Below are 14493 nucleotides of genomic sequence, written 5' to 3' on the forward strand. Positions count from 1 at the left end.
CTGTATTCAGATATGTCAAAACACTTATACTAAAAACTACTGGGTTGAAGACTGACCCCCTCCTTAATACTCCAAAAGTCACTTTCCTTATTCCTGATATCGTACTTCCTCACCCAACCCCCTACATCCTACCCTTCATCCATATAGTACAATTCATGTCCTCATTCTTGGTCATACCTGACTAAGTCAAAGACCTTGCTGAAGTTTATGTAGGTCATATCTACTGGTGCTTACCTGTGAAATTCTCATATAATCCAGTCTTAGTTCTGGGACAGATTTTTCTGACAGATTATTTTATCCATGAAACTATATTACTTGTTGTCCTGTAGACTCTCATATTTCAAGAAAACAAACAAGCTTCTCTCAGGATTATTTCTATGATTAATCTGTCACTGCTACTAGATTAGCTAGCCTGTAGTTCTCTGTTTTTGTCAGTCCCCATTTGCACAAGGGCATCATTCATCCTCTCTTTCAGTTCTCAGGAAATTCTGCACTGGGTAGTGATCTGTTGGATATCTCCTTCTGGGGATCTGCTAACAGAATGGCCATATTCCAGAGCATTTTGGTGTGTGGCCTATCATGTCCTTGTGCTTAGTCCACTTTAGTCTAGCCAGTTCCCTCTTTAGATTCTCCCTGTATATATTGGTATCTGTTCACTGATTTCTCCATTCAGTCCTACCATTCTGCCCTTTGTAAAGACTGAGACAAACTGCTCATTCAGTACCTCTGCATTTTTTTGTCTTCTTCTGTGGTCTCCCTCCCATCATCACCCATTTTGGCTAATTCTACCTTTCCCTTCATTGCTTAGTTTGGCTAGGGCTACTCTACCCTTCATCCCTTTTGCTATGTACTTGAAACAATACCTTGCTCCCCTTCTTGATCTCTTTGCACCTCTCTATAAGCTTGGAAGCTTAGATCATCAGTTTTGTTGTCCTTTAGCTAGCCCCCTTGTATTGTGCCTTACTTATTTCTTTTCACCATCCTTCTCTTGCATGCTGTAACCTTTTTTTTCATAATTGTTTGACTCATATTTCTTTGTAGTCATATTTTTGGACGGTGCAGTGGTACAGCGGTAGCGTTGTCACCTCACAGCAAGAGGTTCTCAGGTTTGATTCTCGGCTGTGGTGGCTTCTGTGTGGAGTCTGCATGTCCTCCCTGCATTTGTGTGGGTTTCCTTTGGGTGCTCCGGTTTCCTCCCACATTACAAAGACATGCATCTGGAAAATTTCTCCCCAGGCCTCCAGTGAAAATTGTCTCCATTCCAAGTCGGACTTTCCCTGTTAACAAATAATAAATAAAATAAATAAAAAAATATGAGCCCTATCTTTTTTGCACTTTTTGCTCTGTTCTTCACATCTTTGTCCAGAGTTTTGAGTATTTCATCCCTGACACATTTCTTTGTTTGACAGCTTAGCAAGGAGGATTAAGGCTATGAGTTAACAAGCTTCAAAGTATACCCTTAGGTCTCCACTGAAGATGGATTTCACCACAGTGAGACAACCCACTTAACTACATATAAAATAAATTAAAATTCCCATGCACAGCTATAGCTAAGAACTCTGGCACCTTCAGCAATGCCCCATTTAGTACCCAAAACCCCAAAAAACTTACGTCTTTAAGCATTGAGGACCTCCCCAAAACAAAACCACAAACACACACTTCAAAAGCTAAGGGCAAAGGAAAATAAGCACACACACACACACACACACACACACACACACACACACACACACACACACACACACACACACACACACACACGGCAAGTGGTCTTCAAATCAATTAACAGTCACCAGTCAACTGAAACTGTTGAAATGATTACCAGTAGTTTTGCCAGGACCAACTATTAACAACAGCCCATAACTCAAATTATATAACAGACCTAAGGAATTGTATTTAAGCAGCTGCTTACACTATTACAAAGAATTCTTGGATGGACCAATTGGCACCTCTTTTACAATGCCATGTGTGCCCCTAACTTCTTGCACTGGGAACAGTCAATCTCATTGCTTCACACTAGTTTCAGTTATGTTCCCATAACTTTGTAATCTTAATTTTTTTACATTCTCATAAGTCATCTTTGACCCTCTTTTCAAGCATAATCCATTCCATTAAAATCCTACACCATAGTCTTTGCATTTGTAATCTTTCCTTTCCCCACTCCAAACCAAAATGAATACGTTGTTGGATGCCACCTTGACTTATACCTCTATAAACCCTCTGCCATATGTAGGACTTGAATCAAATTCTGCTTCAGATGTACACTAGAACTCAGAGTCTATCATTCTGTACCTGACAAATTCAGCTCTCTAATGCATATTCCGGACTAATTCACATCTCAGATGCATATTCCTGACTAATTCAGATCTCAGATGAATATTCCTGACTAATTCAAATCTCTCATGCGTAATCCTAATTAAGATCTCAGATGCATATTCCTGAGAAATTCAGATTTCAGATGCATATTCCTGACTAATTCAGATCTCAGATGCATATTCCTGACTAATTCAGATCTCACATGCGTATCCCTGACTAATTCAGATCTCATACATATTCCTGACTAATTCAGATCTCAGATGCATATTCCTGACAAATTCAGATCTCACATGCATATTACTGACTAATTCAGATCTCAGATGCATATTCCTAACAAATTCAGCTCTCTAATGCATATTCCTGACTAATTCAGATCTCACATGCATATTCCTGACTGATTCAGATCTCACATGCGTATCCCTGACTAATTCAGATCTCACATGCATATTCCTGACTAATTCAGATCTCACATGTGTATTCCTGACTAATTCAGATCTCAGATGCATATTCCTGACAAATTCAGCTCTCTAATGCATATTCCTGACTAATTCAGATCTCAGATGCATATTCCTGACTAATTCAGATCTCACATGCGTATCCCTGACTAATTCAGATCTCACATGTGTATCCCTGACTAATTCAGATCTCACATGCATATTCCTCACTAATTGCAGATCTTACATGCATATCCCTGACTAATTCAGATCTCACATGCATATTCCTTACTAATTCAGATTTCAGATGCGTATTCCTGACTAATTCAGATCTCAGATGCATATTCCTGACTAATTCAGATCTCACATGCATATTCCTGACTAATTCAGATCTCACATGCGTATCCCTGACTAATTCAGATCTCACATGCATATTCCTGACTAATTCAGATCTCACATGCATAGTGCCTGATTTTCTGTCTTTCAGTCTCTTATTCTCTTCATTTGATTTGCCTGGGGAATGATTAACTGTAGCTACCCAGCAGCAGTTACCTTGTCCTCTGCTGTAAATGGTTCAGAAGTTAACATAGATTCTGACCTTGTCTGGTCATTTGCACCAATCCTGGAGATGTTTTTCTCCTCCTTCTCTCTGACTTTACATTTAATGCCATCCTGTGGTGTAAATCTCTACCTTTCATCCATCGCTACTTTTTATGTTGTTCCTGAGCAAATTTCAAGAAGACACCTCCACATATCATTACATCCTGTCACTTCAGTATGTTTCTCTGAGACTATCAACATTTACCACCCTTGTTTTGCATCAGAGCTTGGACATCATCTTTCTTCCGAGACTTCTTACCTTACAAAATAATACTACTCAGCCATGCTATCCTTTTCTCAACTGCTATGTTCTGCTTCTGTTTTTTTTTTAATATGTGTCTGCTGCCTGAATATCTGCCCCTCCTACCATAGTTTAAAGCTATAATAATTGAAATGTGCCTTTCCGACCCAGCACTAGCCTTTCAGAGCTTAGAAGGATCCTGTCACTGGCAAAGAGCTGGTGTGATTCACATTTCCCACCCTCCTTCTACTAATACCAAGCAAGTCTTTCTTCCTATTCCATTCCTGCAGCCAGTCATTATACTTGTTAAACATCTATTTCTTCAGATAGTTGGTCAATATAGCTGGTCGCTGCCACAGCTGGTAATACTGCCTCCAATCTACTTTCTTTTCGTCTGTATTCAGCCTCAACAGAACAGTTGGGTATCCCTTACTATGAGTTCTGACAGGTGATTGGAGCTTACATCCACCCCTCTTAGTCTCCTCATTCAATGTCTCGCTAAGTGCCGGGAGATGCTTCACTGTAACCTGCTCCTTATATTCTCCCTTATCAGTAGTCTTAAGTCCTTCACGAAACCAAAACAATGTCTGTGAAAATAAAATAAACTGCATGAAACAGTTTTGTACAAATCAGTGTCTAAGTGTTGAAACTGCTGCATATTTCTGAGAAGTTAACATAGTATAATAAATCAAGAAGCAGGACATTTTATCTTTGGGAAATTATACAGTCCTATGCACATTTCTTCACAATATTCAAACAGTATTTGTAACTACTTTGTGCGTGTATAGGTATGTACGTGTGCCTGCTGTCATGAGATTCCTTAATTACAAGTTCCTATGCTGTTTTTTCATTTTAGAAAAAAAAATGTTTAAAATCATTTAAATTACATCTGTCATTAGTTAGGCAATATTCCAGTGACAACGTATGTTTACAATATTTGTAATATATTTGTAATTGTACTGAGCATTTTTTAGTATGACATAAATACTAGCTCTGTGACCTGGTATGGTGTTTAAATTTCAGATATTCCTGTTAGCTGGAAGAAAACGAAAGAAGAGCAAAACATCAAATTACCTCATATCTATAGACCCTACTGACTTATCCAGGGGTGGAGAAAGCTTCATTGGGAAACTAAGGTAAGGTAAAGTAATAGTATTCTAACTCAAACTGGTTTTGATTTTAAATGAAAAAAGTAAACCTTTAATATGTCTGCACACTAATACACATTATATCTATATCTATATCTATATATAGATATATATAGATAGATAGAGAGATATGTATACACATAGGTTCAAAGGTGTGTACTAGAGTACTAGAGTGATGACTTCATAAGCCTTGCTGAGCATCTACCACATATATCCTGCAAGCTTATGTACTGGCTTTTGTATGTCTAGCCGAGCTTCCCAAATGTACCTTGCAAGTTTATGTACCTTGTTGGTTATTTGAAGGAGTGTATGTAAGATAGACAAGATTTACAGGCTGTCTCTGTCCATTAGAGGCAATTGCAATAGCCAACCAAAATACATGGGAATACACACTACGAACAAGAAAAAATGTGTATGTAGTATACGCCAATGAGGATGAACGCAGAACAGAAAATACAAGCGAAATATCCCAAATATAACTTTAATAAAAACTAATTGAGTGCTTTCATTTCAAACAGTAACAAAACTTCATTAGAATAAGTTAAACAAGAATACGGTGCTCTTTTAAATATCAAAGCCAACCAATCAAATCCTGCCATCAATTTAAAGATATTCACCATTCATTAAGTTGATTGTAGAAACATGCCAAATATTAAGAAGTTACTATAAAAAGACCATTAATAATAAAAAATAATCAATAACTTGTAAAATAAATTTAGTCAAACAGTTATAGCTTGGTTGCCCTATGTTTCAAAACAAGGATGATGGATAAGTTCCCATTCAGACCTGGGACAATACTGGCATTCAATTTTAACTGCCAATAACGTTCTCTATATTAAAGCATTGTCTCCCAGTCTCCACTCCTGGGTGGTAGATTTACTTTGTCAACAATACAAAACTTAAACTTTGTAAAATCTGTACATATTATACTGTATTTATATAACACAATTTTGGTATTTTTTCTGGTAATATTATATATATAATATATATTATTTTTTAAAACCCTTTCTGTCTTTCCAATATAGAAACCTGGACAACTCCGACACTGTGTTAAATATACCAAAGATTTACTGAGACAGTTACCATACTTAAGGTGTACCTGTTATGTTTGCTCACCTCCCACTTTCAAATTTCCGCCTTTGTAAATATATAAACAATAGAACAAGACCCACATTTTCTGGTCCCATTTAATCTACCTTCCCCAGAGGAAAATACTTTGATGTAATTTTCAAAAATGTATTTTAAACTATCAACATTTTTGTATACAAAGTTGTTTTTTTCACCCACTGTTGAAAAAATATCAGAATTAATTAAAAAAAAAATCCAGTTTTTATCCAAAATATTTCCAATTATTCCAGCAGCTACATTTTGTTCAACCACAAAAGCTCTTTCAAAAATACCTTCAGGGTGGTTGTCAAAGTTCAAAGTAACAAATCAAATTCACTAAAACTGTTACATTTAAAAAGGGTTTATATTGAGTACCCCATTTTTTTCACCACTTCAAGAATAACTTATTTAATTAGTCTCAGAGGGTAATCTTGATCTTAAAACATATCTTTTAGGTTTTGAAATTCATAAATGAATGCTTGTTTATCAGAAATCATCCGTGCAAGGCATATGCACCGCCCCTTAATATGGCTTCTTTTACTTTTAAAGGGATGATGACTAAAGAAATACAAATACACATTACTAAAAGTTGTTTTTCTGTAGATGTTTGAATGAAAACTTTTTTGCTCTTTAGTAATAACTGTATGTATAAGGAAATTGATCTTCTCTTTGTCGTACTGTGACTTGAACTCTAAAAGTCTAGCATAATGGCCAAATTTGGACACAAAACCCTTTAATAGTTTTTCTGATCCGTTCCACAAACTAAAGATGTCATCAAGAGCGAGCAAATATAGTTTGCAACACTTATAAAGATCTAATTTGAAAATATATTCTGTTTCCCAGTGGGTCAGTACTAAATTAGCATATACTGGAGTGCAGGATGTACCCATTTCTACTCTTTGCATTGTTTAAAAATCTCTCCTTCATAGTAAATAAAGTTGTCTAAAATGAGTTCCATGAAATCCATAATAGGGAAGATTGTGCTACCTTTTAAAAAAGAACATTTTAGCAAACTCTCTTGAAAAAAGCATAAACCTTCCATGCTGGGTATGCTAGAAAAAAGGTCCTTTACATCAATAGAGAGTAACATTGAATCTTCATTCCATAAATCGCACTTTAACCTACAAAGAAAATCTCAAGAATATCTTAAGAGATGAGGGAAGATTGAATTTGCAGACTTCATTGTACAGTATATGAATTCAACCAAAAGATATATTTTGGACCCCCCTTGCAGCTACAGTAGGTCAAAATGGGGGATTAAAAACATCCTTGTGTATTTTTGTGATGTCAAATATTGACGGGATCTTAGGAGAAGTGTTTGAAAGAAAATTAAATGTCAGTAGACCTGTAATAAATGATCTTCCAAGTGAAGGTTTATTTTTGATAAGCTATATTAACCTCATTTCTCAAACTAATAATATATGTTTCATCATTGTGTAGTATCTCATACATCTTACTCACATATTCAGTATTATCAAATAAAAGCACTCCCCTGCCTTTATCAGGCTTAAAGAGTGTTGCAAGGGCCTTTCTTCTGAAGACAAATTAAACATATAACCCAAATTGTGCATGTCTGCATAATGGTAAATCTCAGCTTTGCATGCTTTCTCAAAAGTCAGTATTAAAGGGTATAAAGCAGGGTTAAAAATACTTTTATTTTTATAATTATTTTTCAACATTGTTGTTTATGGAGTAGTCACATCAAACAAAATGGATTAATTCAACTTCCTAGTGTATAACTTTGTGAAAAAACAAACCTGTGCATTACTGAAGGTAGCCCAACAAGGAACAATATAGCAAAACGATAAAATGCGGACGTAGCACCATTGGTTAACAACTGATATATAGAGTGGTTCAATCAACAGGATCTGAAGAAGGCTACGTCTGAAAGCGCTTATCCCATTTTTGTTTTATCTTCATGATATTTGCTCAAGGATATTGATTACATTGTTCGTTGTTGTTTTATGGTCTAAGTCTTTTATTAAAGAAGTTTTTATTAAGGAAGCTGTTATTTAGTCAATGGTGGTACGTCAGCATTTTATCGTTTTGCGATAGTGTATAGCTATAGTTCAGTAATGGCATCAACGACATTAAATAGTTTAGTAGGAACAAATTTCAAACCCTTCTGAAATAAAATAAAATGGGTAGAAGTACTGTTCACCTGGCTGTAATTAAATATGTTTCTCTTGAATAGAGTTAGGGAACAGCTGTACTTCACAAGGATGGAAAGCCTGTTCCAGAGAAGGGAAGTTCTCCGAGACACACACCTGTCCCTATACTATGTCCTATTTATGTTGTAAGCAAAGTTTCTGGGAATGGGAATTTCTTAGTCAAATTAAATCTGACCTTTGGTCCCCAGATGTCATCTTCCTGACTATTGATGTCCAAGAGTTGTTTTCCTGTATTCCCAGGAGAGAAGGATTTGAATACTTTGAATAAATTTATTCTCCTGCTCCAACTTGACCCCTGAAATGTTAAACTTGTTTGTCAGGTGATGACCTTAGTTTTGGATAATAATTATATATTTTTCGAAGGCCAATATTATCAACAAATAAAGGGAGTTGCAATGGGGGCAGCTTGTGCCCCCATTTATGCTAACATTGTAATGTTGGAGTGGGAGATGGAATACATTTTTCAGAGTAATTATTCTGCTGATATATTGTATTACAGTAGATTCCTGGATGATATTTTTATTTTATGGAAAGGAAATAGGGACCATATTCCAGGTTTTATTGATTATTTGAATAACACCACAAGTTTTTTGAAATTTACTTTTGATTCCCATGAAAAGGAAATTCATTATTTAGATACCACTATAATAAAAGATGAACAAGGTTTTAAATCTAAGATATATAGGAAAAAAACCTTTTGTAATTCATATCTTCATTTTACTAGTCATCACCCCCTTTTTGAGAAAAAGAGCATTGTCAAGGGGCAAGCTATCAGAGTAGCACAAATTACTTCTCACAAGGAGGATGTTGTTCAGGAATTTAAAAAATTAACCAATATGTTTGTGGAGAGGGGGTATCCTATTGTATTTGTGGAAATCATTTTGGCAGAGGTTTTTGAGCAATGGGGTTTGAAATACAAACCTATTTTAGGCATTGATTTTACCCAAATTTAGAATGCTGGTAACAAGAAAGGTGAAGTTAAAGGTAATTTTACCCAGGCATGTATTATACAATACAGTCCTTTGTACAGTGAAATAAAAAATATTCTTCATTAGAATTGGAACATTTTTAAAGTTGACCAAGATATTTTTTGGGCAGTTGGTGATCAGCCCTTTTTTTTCTACCAAAGTTGGTCATAATTTGAAGGGAACCTTGGAGGGTAGTGTAACAAAGGTGAATGATAGGAGGTATGAATTCACTAGAGCCTGTGGGCGTTGTGCACAATGTAGTTACACCTTGCAGGTAGAAAGTTTGGTTTTAAATAACAGGACTAAAATACAGTATTTGTTTTAAAAAAGGTAACTGCTTTACTAAGCAGTTAGTATATTTGGCCAAGTGTAATACATGCACAGGATTTTATATTGGGAAGACGGAGAGAGCCTTTAAGTCCAGGATTTATGAACATCTTTACAAAATAAAAAATGAAAAGGCAACTAATGCCCTGTATAGGCATAGTAGAATATGCACTGGCTTCTCAGGTTTTAAATTTGGCATTTTAGATGTTATTCAAGTAAACCCTAGAGGAGGGGACTGGAAGAACATTTTAAATATAAAAGAGCTTATGTGGCAACTAAGGCTTGCTGTTAATTTTCCCCCAGGGTTGAATGATTTTATATCTATTATACCAGCCTTGAAAGATATGAACAGCATATAAAAATTATATATAAAAATCATTTTTAAGCATGTATTTTGTAAAGAAAGTTTTTATATGAATTTTTTTCTTTAAATAAGAATGGTTCTCAGTAGTAGTATTAATTATTAATTAACTAATTATTAGCAAGGTTTGAAATGATTGGTGTGTTTAAACTAATTGGTTAAGTTAATGCCTATTTAAAATTTTGGCTGCATGTAAATTGTTATGATGAAGCCAAACTTTTTTGATGAAAGCACTCATCCTGTTATCATGTGAATAAAGGTGTGTTTCCATACACCCTGCTGGTGATTTTTGGTTTCAGTTTATGACTTGGCATCAGTGTTTGCCATTCATTTTGTTTTTACGAATATGTATTTTTTGACAATGTTTTTATAGTGCACAAAGTATATAAGAAATATTTTATGATTATATTTTTATGATTTTCTTTGAATGTTTAGTTATTTAGTGGTTACCATATAGCTTTAATATTTTAAAGTAATGGAGTGTATATAGACATGTGATGTATTACTGTCATGTGATACATTCAGCAGTGTTTAAAAGGATGACTAGTTTCAATTTGTTTTTATGCACCTGAAAAGCAGATGTGAAAGTGCTTGTGCCTGATTAAAGCTTTATAACCTGGAGCCTATCTTGTGTCCTCCTGTTGTTTTTGAAAATATTTATTATGCCATGAAGGACAACCCATTGAACAAGTAAGATGATTTGCCACAAGGCAGGGCACATTTCCATGCAGGCAGTGCAAAGCCTGCTTATACATCCGTAACCAGAATAAGTTTATACATCCAGTCACCAAAAAGAGATTTTTTTGAGTTGTATGCTGATTGTTTGACTACCAATATAGTTTATCTGGCTCAATGCAGAAACTGTACAGGTTTCTACATTGGTAAAACTAACAGTAGATTAAAAGACAGAATATTGAAACACTTATATTCCATATGCTTGAAAGATGTACACAATATCAACATGTGGAACAGAATCCCACACATACAATTTCCTTTATGGCTATTCAGAAAATTAGTTTGAATGCTAGTAGTGGTGATATAGTGAATAAAACTGAATGTAATGAGATGAGATGGATTTTAGAATTGGGGGCTGACCGCCCTCCAGGTATAAATGAAGTTGTTGTACCTTTAAAACCTACACTCAAGAAATGGAGGGTAAAATGTTGATATGTGATTGGCTGTCAGCAATTTGAATTTGTATAAATATTTTACATGTTTTAATGTTTTATATGTTCATCTGAAGAAGAGCTTGACCCGAATGTGCTTATGAGGATATTTTATTAAACTACTTGGAGTTTTACAGCCTGTTGGTTTGTTGCTCTAATTTTTCTTGATTTGCCTGACTGTTTTTGGAGCACTCACCTTTGTTAGAAGGTATTTATTTACTTTGTTTTTTGAATCTGGAAACCAAGCAACTTCAGTGTTTCATTCATTAAACCAAAAGTTAATCTCACACAACTGTTGAGATACCTACAACTAAACTGAAATATTTTCTTGAAATGCCCAGCAAACAATTCTGTTATAAAGTGCTTGCTGATTTTTAAAATGTTGTAAAAATGTAGTTTTTTTTCCACTGCAGAAGACAAAAAATGGCTGAGATACTCCAAAAACTGTTCTGGCATGCTTCCTTTGGAAAGGACTGGTCTGCCATTAACCACCAAGTCTCTGATCTCCACCCCAGATAAAACCTCCTGGTCATTCTTCTGGCAACATATTGTAGTTAGGATCATTGTCATGAGTGTCAAATATTGCTTTCAAAAATGAAGATGTTTTCAGCAACTTTGATCCCCCGGGCTAGTTGGGAATATATTCCAAGAAGAAATAAATGTGACACAGAGCTATTCTTGATAATGGCTACATAGTAACTCAGGGTGGACGTTTAATTGAAATGGGGTGATCAATTCTAATTGCATTGCTGTTGTCTTAAATACACATGCTGTTGTAACTATAGGAATCTGCATATACTCCTGCCGAAATGTTTGGTACCTGATGAGGTTTGAACTCACGGCACCTGGTTTACTAGGCCAGTGCTCTAACACCTGAGCTGTTACACCAATGTTGACAGATGATGCTATGCACTTTGCTTTATAGTGCCCCTGCATAAGCATACTGTCTAAATGACTTCCTAGCTTGGGATTAGGCTGGGGTGAGCATGATAAGATTAACCAAGGGTCATAATTTATTGTGTTATGGCAGCGTGGTGCAGGCAAACATGATGTATCACCTCCTTAGCATAATCACTGTGCTATGAGATCTGGTTTAGCACAATAAAAAATGCAGTTGCATTAGTGAGGAAGACCACATTATGGTAAGCAATTTAGGAATAGGAATATAGTGGACATCAGTTTGAACTGCCATATAGGCATGCTGACAGCAGACAAGACAACTGGTAATGGACCTCTTGACTGCATGGTACACAACTGGGTGCATTGAATCATTGTAAATAGATACTAATTAGTAGAATATATGAGGTAATATAACCCAAGGGCATGGCAAGTTACTGTCTCACCCTGACAAGGAACAGAATCTAAGGTACTGTCCTGTAGTGGGAGGCACACTGTAACCTATGCAGACACTCTGCAAGCAACACATTGACAGTCATTTCTCTGCAGCGGATAGACTGGCTATGTTAATGCATGCATTACTTTTATTTGGTGATATCTTTGTCACGCCTCATAGTTGTGGACCAGGCTGTACCTCTGCTAGTATTTCTGCAATATTGTGTCCACATCTGCGTCATGTGGTATGCCTTTGAAAGCAGGTCCTCAGACATCTTGTACAACTCCTCCTTCATTGCTGCTACAGTTTTGTCATGCAGTACTAATATGCATCTGCAAGCATGTTACCATATTATGAAACAGTCCACAAATATCTTACTGCAGGTCTCATTGCACCACCACATGTACCCAAATAGTGGAAGCAAGCCTGAGGGAGTCCAAACTCACATTTGACAATGTTCCATAATTATGCAGTGTTGAATGTCATTTGTACCTTGTTCTGAGGTCTTCAGATTGAGTTCATCGGCCATGGATCCAAGCCATTTCCTTCATCTCCACGAACACATAACAACTGAAGACATTGTGAGCAGACTGCCACCTACATCCACGGGATCAGCATATTCAGGACTGTGTGGCCAGAAATATGTGCATCTACCAACTAGATAACCCTGTGAAAAGTCACCCCCACAGGAAACCCTGGTGTATGTATGTCAGATTTGAGAAACATGGGATCTGACTGGATGTCATGTAGACATGTTGCATATAATATCCTGTGCATTGCACATTATCTGGCACTCGATGGAGTGAAAGCTAGCTTGTAGCTTTGTGGGATGCATGTGAGCAGATGAGGTCTTGATAGCAGTATGAGTGTGGTCAATGGCCACCAGGTTCTGGGAAATGGCCTATGTCTTAGAATGCCTGCAGAATATTGGTTCTCTCTTCTGCTGTCCATGGAAGTCTTCTTTGCTCCTCCACAGGCTTCAGCATCACATCAAGGAACTGGTGAAGCATTTATGAAGCCCAAGCCTGTGCAACTTTTCATTTATTCCATGTTAGATGCTGAAAAGTCTCCATATCATGGATTGCTAATGCTAGATAAACCTTAATGGTCACTGAGATCGGCAGCATGTCTGTTAAGACCTTTATAATTTCTCTGTTCACACAGCAGCTAGCATTGTCCAGGTCATAAAGCTGCTGATGATAATGCTAGTCCCATATGAAAAAGCAGAGACTGATGACTCGTAACATCATGGACAAAGACAATAAAAGTAGCGACAATACTCCCTGCACCATAGTGTGAGAGATATTCCTGTACGTAGGAATTTTGGTGTTCACAATAGATGTTTTTTTCCCACTATAATGATACATTTCTGAATCCATCATCATGTTTTGTTTTGTCATTTTCATGTGAGGTGGCTGTCATTATAATGTTAACATTCATTTGCATGACATTATGCTCTCATCTGCATACTAAATGGTTGAGTTACTTGTCACCCTAAATCACCTATTTCTGTCTGCATTTTGACAGTCACCAGTCTATTCAGCATAAAGCTGTGTGTTGATTTTTTTTCTGAAACCCCTTCAATCTATCAGACCATTTTAGTTAGGAAATGTAATCAGATTAAAAATAAAAAAAATGTTAAAAAAGTGCACCTCAAGCTTAAAAGACTATAATCCCCTAACAAGTTGCAGGATCCTTCAGCAAATGGAACAACTAAACTGCAGCCATGGTAGACTAGTAGAGTAGCAGAAATTCATGGGAGGAATATGGGTTATGCTAATAATGTATTCACTTATGGACAGAGCTTTTGATCACTTCTTTACCTGTGGGAATACGAGACATTCATGACTAAATCCAAGCATAACCCACACCATGTCCTGTATCACTGGTACTTGTTCGCTTAGTCAACTCACTTTCCAATGAAATCATGGTACAACAAAGCTGTTTCACTTACAGGGTTAAGCTTTACATTGTTTTAAACCTATGCCAAGGTTTAACAGTGGAGTTTTATATTATTATTTATTGTATACAGAATGTTCTGATTCAACTAAACAGAAGTAAAAACTTCAAACTAATTCTGTTAAATGATCTTGCCTGACCTAAAGTGAGTTATTTTAATATACTGTATACAAAATATTGCTTTATGGGGAATGTAACGCTGCTTTAAGTACCTCTCAACTGTACACATTTTCATAGAATATCAAGATTTTTGCCTCATATTTTGGTTTGTTTCTCATAAAATTGTAGCTTTCTGGCAAATCATTGAGGACTGAAGTCAGAAAATGACAGACATTTGATTTTCAGACTCGCTACCTTTCAGA

General features: G+C 36.1%; 1 protein-coding gene across 5 annotated transcripts in view; it reads left to right on the top strand.

The window, feature by feature from the left end:
• Nucleotides 1-14493, top strand: part of TUB (TUB bipartite transcription factor) — a 1349284-nt gene that overhangs the window by 1173150 nt on the left and 161641 nt on the right. For all 5 annotated transcript variants that reach the window (XM_044082798.1, XM_044082804.1, XM_044082799.1 and 2 more), the window contains one exon: nt 4615-4727. In XM_044082798.1, the coding sequence (XP_043938733.1) occupies nt 4615-4727 (113 nt within the window). The remainder of the gene's footprint in view (nt 1-4614; nt 4728-14493) is intronic.

This window comes from Protopterus annectens, chromosome 9.part0, assembly GCF_019279795.1.
Source record: "Protopterus annectens isolate FY-2018-M chromosome 9.part0, PAN1.0, whole genome shotgun sequence".
NCBI classification, from domain to species: domain Eukaryota; kingdom Metazoa; phylum Chordata; order Ceratodontiformes; family Protopteridae; genus Protopterus; species Protopterus annectens.